General features: G+C 56.5%; 2 protein-coding genes across 4 annotated transcripts in view; both read right to left on the bottom strand.

The window, feature by feature from the left end:
• The window catches only part of HYAL1 (hyaluronoglucosaminidase 1), a 5,919-nt gene extending 4,256 nt beyond the window's left edge, over nucleotides 1-1,663 (bottom strand). The window contains exon 1 of the mRNA XM_006023750.3: nucleotides 142-1,663. The gene's annotated coding sequence lies outside the window, so the exon portion shown is untranslated. The remainder of the gene's footprint in view (nucleotides 1-141) is intronic.
• A 317-nt stretch (nucleotides 1,664-1,980) lies between these two features.
• HYAL2 (hyaluronoglucosaminidase 2) overlaps nucleotides 1,981-6,447 on the bottom strand; it is a 12,375-nt gene continuing 7,908 nt past the window's right edge. For all 3 annotated transcript variants that reach the window (XM_006023751.3, XM_006023753.3, XM_006023752.3), the window contains exons 3-4: nucleotides 5,470-5,559; nucleotides 1,981-3,165 (exon numbers count right to left, since the gene is read on the bottom strand). In XM_006023751.3, coding sequence (XP_006023813.1) covers nucleotides 2,758-3,165; nucleotides 5,470-5,559 — 498 coding nt within the window. In that variant the 3' untranslated portion in view covers nucleotides 1,981-2,757. The remainder of the gene's footprint in view (nucleotides 3,166-5,469; nucleotides 5,560-6,447) is intronic.

Genomic DNA, 6,447 nt, shown 5'->3' on the forward strand with positions numbered 1-6,447 from the left:
CCGCGGCTCCCGCTGAGCCCTTGTGGGCCCGGCAGGGCGTCGTGTGCCCCCCTCGCCGAGCCTGGCTCCGCACCCCGCACGGCCCTGCCCTGGACCCGGGCGGGCAGACGGCGGGAAACCTGCCCCGCAGCCTCAGCTCACCCCGGACTCCTGCTCGCCGCCTGCAGCTCCGCTGTTCCGGGGAGAAGGGGCCACCCGCGGCCGTGCTCCGGGCTGGCGGCAGCACCACAGGCCGGCTCCAGCCTCCTCCTCGTTGTCAGCAAGGGCCGGTGCCACCCCTGCACTCCTCCTTGACTCCCAACAGCCACGTGTCCGAGCCCGGCATCTCCCGGGCCCGCGCCCCGAGGCTGCCCCGCACTGTTCTCGCATTGCCTGGCTCCAGACAGGACACGTGTTGCCCACTCTCCCAGCTGACCCCGCAGCATCCCGGGTCCTGCACATCCGCCCCACCCCTCCCCGAGACATTCCGAGCCAAGGGAAACAGCTGGCTCTAAATAGGACATACCCAGGCACGCAGGGCTGAGGCCTTCATGGTGGCACTGCTACTTTAGCTATGCAGGGCCAGGCTGGGCAGTGCTTGCTGCAGGGGAGAGCAGCCCCCAGTCTAGGCACTGCAGAGTGGGTGACTCAAAAGGAGGTGCTCATCCCCAGCCAGCGCTGACCTGTGTGGCACCAGGGGAGCACAATGCCACAAAGAGTGGAGATTGGGGCTCAGCCCACACCAACTCAGGCTCTTCTGAGGGAGCTGTAGTGGAGCATGGGCCTCAGCAGGTGGCATGCTCACCATGCTGGCCCCAGTGCACTGGGTTTTTTAGACCTCTAGGCCCTGTCCTCAATGGCAGGGGTTCATCCCAGGACCTAGGCCAGACTCCAGCCCATGACACTGGAGAAGTCCTTCCAAACACATGAGCAATGTTCAAAGCAAACGTAGACCTCAGGAGACAATGGCACCTCCCAAAGACTCTGCACCCTGACAGTCCTTCCCTTGCACCCAAAGGCACACTGGACTAAGGCAGGATCCAGAGCAATGGGACCCCACTGAGGTAACACCCTCAACCTCTGAACCTATGCCTGTCAGCAAGAGTAGTCTAGGCTGCCTGTTGGAGCTGGGCAGAGTCCTCCAGGGAGCATCTCACCCCACAGAGCTCAATGGGTCAGAGCAAGCCTCCCATGGCGGTTGTATGGCAAACTTTCATTTAGTCATCTCTTGCAGCAAGCACCCACTCAGCAGGCTGTGACTCCAGGGGAAACCCCAGGAAGAACATTAGTCTGCCACCACAGCTGCCAATTCATGTGAGTTTCCTTCTTGCCTTGGAAAAACAGACACTCATGCTACTGCTACACTCCCTCCCAGCAGGGGCTGCATTTTAACACCAGGTAGTTAGGGAGCAGGTTCATTTTGTAGAGACTCTGTCAGGCATGAAGGGAGCTTTGAGCCTAGGAAGAGCCTATAGGATGAGCAATATTTTTACAGCACAGCTGGGCATGAGAGACCACTTAACTATCTTTAATGCAGAAGGGTATGTGACCCAGGCTGGACTAGACTCTCTAGAGGGGAAAAGCCCCCTACAGCTTAGACTGAACCAATGAATCCTACATCAAGACACAGCAGCACTCAAGCGGTTATGGACCCATGGCAAGGCACATAACTCTTTAGCCTCTACAAAGCCCTATGTGGGGGGAGTGGAAGATGGAGGGCAGATATGCCCCAAACTGAAGTGCTCAGGAGCAACTGACAACTTCCTAACAGGCGCTGGGCAGCCAAGGGCTGATGCCTGAGTGAGGCAGGGTTTACTGCCAAATCTGCTGTGGCAGGAGGGTGTGTGCAAAACTGATTCGAGCCCCCATTCACCCCCAGCACAGCTCAAGGAATTCAGTCCCTGACAGCCCCAAGCCTGCCTCCCTGAAAAAGGGTGAAGCAGCCACCACACAGAACAGGGGAGGGGGCATCCCCATGCAATGCAAATCAAGGCACCCACGCTCCTTCCATTTTTTAATTCTGAGGTAAAGCACTTTGGTTTCTCTGTAACAGACACAGGGTCATTTCCCCTGGGCAGGGCTGTGCTGGGGGCATCTCCCACCAGCATCCCCCCCAGAGTGTTTTTAAGACATGTACAGCAGCATTTGACCCTATAGGGCCTGCCCAAACAGGTGGTCTCATTGCAGCAGACCACCCCCTGCCCCCCCATCTGTTTCTCAGTGCTTACCTAGCCTTCTCCTTACAACAGGAGAAGGGCTCTATTACTCCCAGCACCTGCTCAGGCCTGGCCTAAAGTGGAGGGGGGGGGAGTGACACTGGGCTCCTGCTGAAAGCCCAGACCCCTCCACAACTGCTCTCATTCCACAAGTCCCACTGAGCTAGGGGTGAGTGCTCCCTCTTGCTGTCAGGTGCTGGTGCCAATCCAGAGACAGGGAGAACAGAGGGGAAGCTCATGACAAGCTCCCTGTCCCAGGGGAAAGAAGTCAGTCCAAGTCCCATCCATGCTCTTCTCCACCAAGGCAGATACCCCTGCCAGCTGCCACCAGATGTCATTCCTCAGGCACCCCCGTTGCAGCTGCCATGGAGAGCAGAGGTGCCTGGAGCAGCCTCTTGTCTTTCAAGGGGCCAGTGGCAGGAAAGGTAGGCCTGTCACACAGTTTTGCTACATTGCCACAAAACAAGATACAAAAGGCTTGTGGCTTCTCTGTCTGTGCCCCAGCTACAGATAGAATCTACAGTGCCCAGCCCCTCCCACAAGGAAGTGAGTCAGGCAGGGGCTAGCCCAAGCAGGTGAGGAGTGCCAGGGTCATCAGCACCAGGAGGTCCAGGACACCAAGTGGGTCAAATGTGTCCCTGGCACCACTGACTGACTGCTTACATGCCTCACCCTCCCAGCCCAGGTAGCAGTGGCACTGAAAATGGGTCCGTAGGTAGGCAGTATCTGCTGAAGAGAATTCTCCATCCGCCCACAGCAGTGGCTCCTGCCCATCGGGCATCTCCCGGCGCTGGATGCGGAAGGTGGCAGGGTTGAGGTGCAAGAAGGCATTGGAGTTGCTGTCTTTGCGCAGGCAGCGCCCATGGCCATAGCACAGCTCCTGGCTGCAGTGCTGGGCGGCTGTGGTGACATTGACGATGTAGCGACCCAACTCCCCCTCCATGTAGGTCTTGATGCTCTGGCAGGCCTCCTGGGGAAGGAATGAGGTGTAAGAGCTCACCAAGGGCAGCCTGGGGGATGTATGGGGAAAAAATATACCCCTGGAGAGCGAGGGCCTAGTTGGGCAGCAGAAGCATACTCAGTCCCACAAACAAGTCTCAGCCCAGTCAGGAACCAGGCGCAGAGGCCCATAAGGACACACCCAGTTGTACCCACTGCTGGTGAGATTCCCTCCCTTGCTCAGGCTGCGGCAAGGTCTGCCACACCAGACTGACAACTATTGGCAGGGGACAACCACATGCCATCCTGGAGGCTTCTCCCCAGGGCAGAGCTCCAAGGCCAGGAGAGTGGCACCACAGGGCAGCATCCGGCCTGCAGAACCGCTGTGCCTGGTGAGGAGGCAGGAGGAGACCTAGGCACTAAGCATACACATGCATGCATGTTCAGGTCTGGCCCCTTTTTACTCGTAGGTGCTGGAGTCACAGATACCTGGAAGGGAATCCCTACACCTCCCAGAGCATGGTACTCTGGTCTGCTCTCCCCACCTCCAGTAATTCTACAGGGACAACTTCCTGGTGTGGCAGTAGAGGATGCCGAGGTAGCGCCCTGGACATATTCAGAACCGCAGTGCACCACAGAGGCTGGCTCTTCCTCCCATGCTCTGTACCAAGCGCCATTAACCCTTCCCTAGAGCTAAAAGGGGTGCTAAGCCTGGGCAGCTTCCACCATGGGAAAGAGGGTGGGAGGGAGAACTGGGGAAACTGAGACACGGATAAGCATCTTGCCTAGAGCCAAGGTGAGTCCATGTGGGAACCCCAGGGAGCTGCCTTGTAGTTCACCTGCTTGTCTCCACATCTCTCATACTGCTTCTCCTACAAGTGCCCCAGTACCCCAATTCCCAGGGGGCCATGGTAGGCATCAGCTGCCCTTACACAGACCTGCCTCACCCCCAAGAATGCTCAAGGGGCTGACGCTTAGAACAGACCAAGCAAGGAGCCCACTCCATGCACCCTGGGCTTGGGAGCCGTCAGAGCCCAGGCCAAAACAGCTGGCAGCATATTGCCTTCTCACAGCACAGGCTACAGGTGGATCAGACTGCCAAGGGCAGAAGAACTAGCTCTTCTCCCTTCACCCTCTGTAGCTGCTTGACCTCTGGGGCCATCCTCACATGGGCACTGCATCAGGGAACTTCTACCCACAGATCAGCCAGGCAGCCAGCAGGCATGCCAACTGGCTACACCAGCCCCTACCATGGCACCCTGATGCTAAGACCCTAGTGATACAGGCCAGGCATCCAGTACATAGATTTCATAGACATTAGGGCTGGAAGGGACCTTGGAAGATCAGAGTCCAGCCCCCTGCCCCAGGGGCAGGAAGTCAGCTAGGGTCAAAGGATCCCAGCAAATTAAGCATCCAAACATTTCTTAAAAGAGTGCAGAGTAGGTGCTTGCACCACCTCTGGAAAGAGTCTATTCCAGGCCTTGGGGGCTTGGACAGTAAAGAAGTTTTTCCTTATGTCCAGCCTAAGACTGTCTTGGAGGAGTTTGTGACCATTGGACCTTATCATCCCTTGGGGTGCTCTGGTGAACAGGCGTTCCCCCAGATCTTGATGTACACCTCTTATATACTTATAGGTTGCTACCAGGTTCCCTCTGGGCCTGCGCTTTTCCAGGCTGAAGAGTCCCATGGCTCTCAGCCTTTCTTCATAAGGCCTGTTCTCTGGCCCTCTGATCATGCATGTGGCTTCTCTCTGGACTCTCTCAAGCTTCTCCACATCCTTCTTGTATTGTAGAGCCCAGAATTGGATGCAGTACTCCAGCTGCAGCCTCACCAAGGCCAAGTACAGTGGGAGGATGACAACCTGAGATTTGCTTCTATGGATGCAAGCCAGAGTTTTGTTCGCTTTACCAGCTGCGATATCACATTGGTGGCTCATGTTCATCTTGTGGTCAGCCACGACCTCCAAGTCCCTTTCGGCTGTGGTGCTAGCGAGCGTAGCACCGCTGAGCCTATAAGCATGATGTGGGTGCCCACCCCCTGGTGGAGTACCTTGCATTTTTCCACAGCAATGACTTTGCTTGGCCCTGTCCTCAGTTGGCTTTCAGTTGATCATTTGTGCCAACACCTCCACATCCCATCAGCCCTTCATCCCAGCAGGATAAGACTCCTGAAGGGACCTCCCCAAACATGCTCAGAGCAGCTCAGGCTGGACCATGCCGTTGACAGCAGGAGGTAAGAGCCCAGTATGGGCAAAAACAACCCTGACCCATGGCATCCAACCACAGGCAGTTCCAAGTGGCAGGACACCAACAGCACTGCATCCCCTCATACTTACCCGGCTTCCTGTTTGGTCAGCATCACCCCAAAAGATGGTGCCAGCTGCCCCCAGGGCAGCGCTCTCCCCAACAGTGGAGACCAGGTCTACCTGCATGGGGAAAAACCAAGGCCACAGATTAGAGCCAAAACTATCAGCAAGGGGTAGTGGGCAACACAGGGGCAAAGAGTGGGCTCCTTGCTTAGTGTCCTCCAAGGTTCAGCTGGTGTAGCTCCCCTATCCAGACAGGTATATGGGCAGCCAATCCATCCTGAGGCCAAGAGAACTAGGCATAGGCCCACACAGGGACACCACAACCCTACAGCTGACCCTAAGAGAAGTACAGGCTCTGCTTCCAGTTACCAGTGCTTTCATTTCAGCCTCAGCTCTAAGACTTCCAGCTAAGCAGGGTCAGGCTAGGTCTGCACCTGGATGGGAGCTACCATCCATACTACTCATAGGCTTGGTTCTTTGGGTAGATGTGATGTTATCTTTTATTAGACTAGCTTGCAAAGAACTTTTTCCCAACTGTTTTAGTTTGTCTAATAAAAATATCACATCTACCCAAAGAACCTTGCCTGCCTATGTCCTTAGACCAGCACGGCTATAACCAATAAACCTGCATCCATACTACTGGCATCTCAGTAGGGGGCACCAGAGCCCCACGTGAGACTAGGAGGTGCCCTCTGACTGGAGGCCTTTTCTGCTCGGCAAGTTCACCTGCCCCCCAGGCAGGGGGTGCACCGCCACGCTCAGGGGGTGCAACACACACACACACACTGTGCCAGTGGGGCAGGGAAGGGGAGGGGAGAGGTAGGATAGGGTAGATTAGCAGCTGTTTCCACAGGCTTTGAGTCAGGTCTCTACCCCATTCTGCTGTTCACATTCCAGTCTGGGACAGCAGGTAGGTTCCTGTGCTGGACCCAGCTGTGGAAGCAGAGGAGGGGCTTCCCTGCTCAGTCACTCTGGGAACTGCCAAAGGGCTGGGAGGCAGCAGGA

Source organism: Alligator sinensis, unplaced genomic scaffold (genome assembly GCF_000455745.1).
Source record: "Alligator sinensis unplaced genomic scaffold, ASM45574v1 scaffold858_1, whole genome shotgun sequence".
NCBI classification, from domain to species: Eukaryota; Metazoa; Chordata; order Crocodylia; family Alligatoridae; genus Alligator; species Alligator sinensis.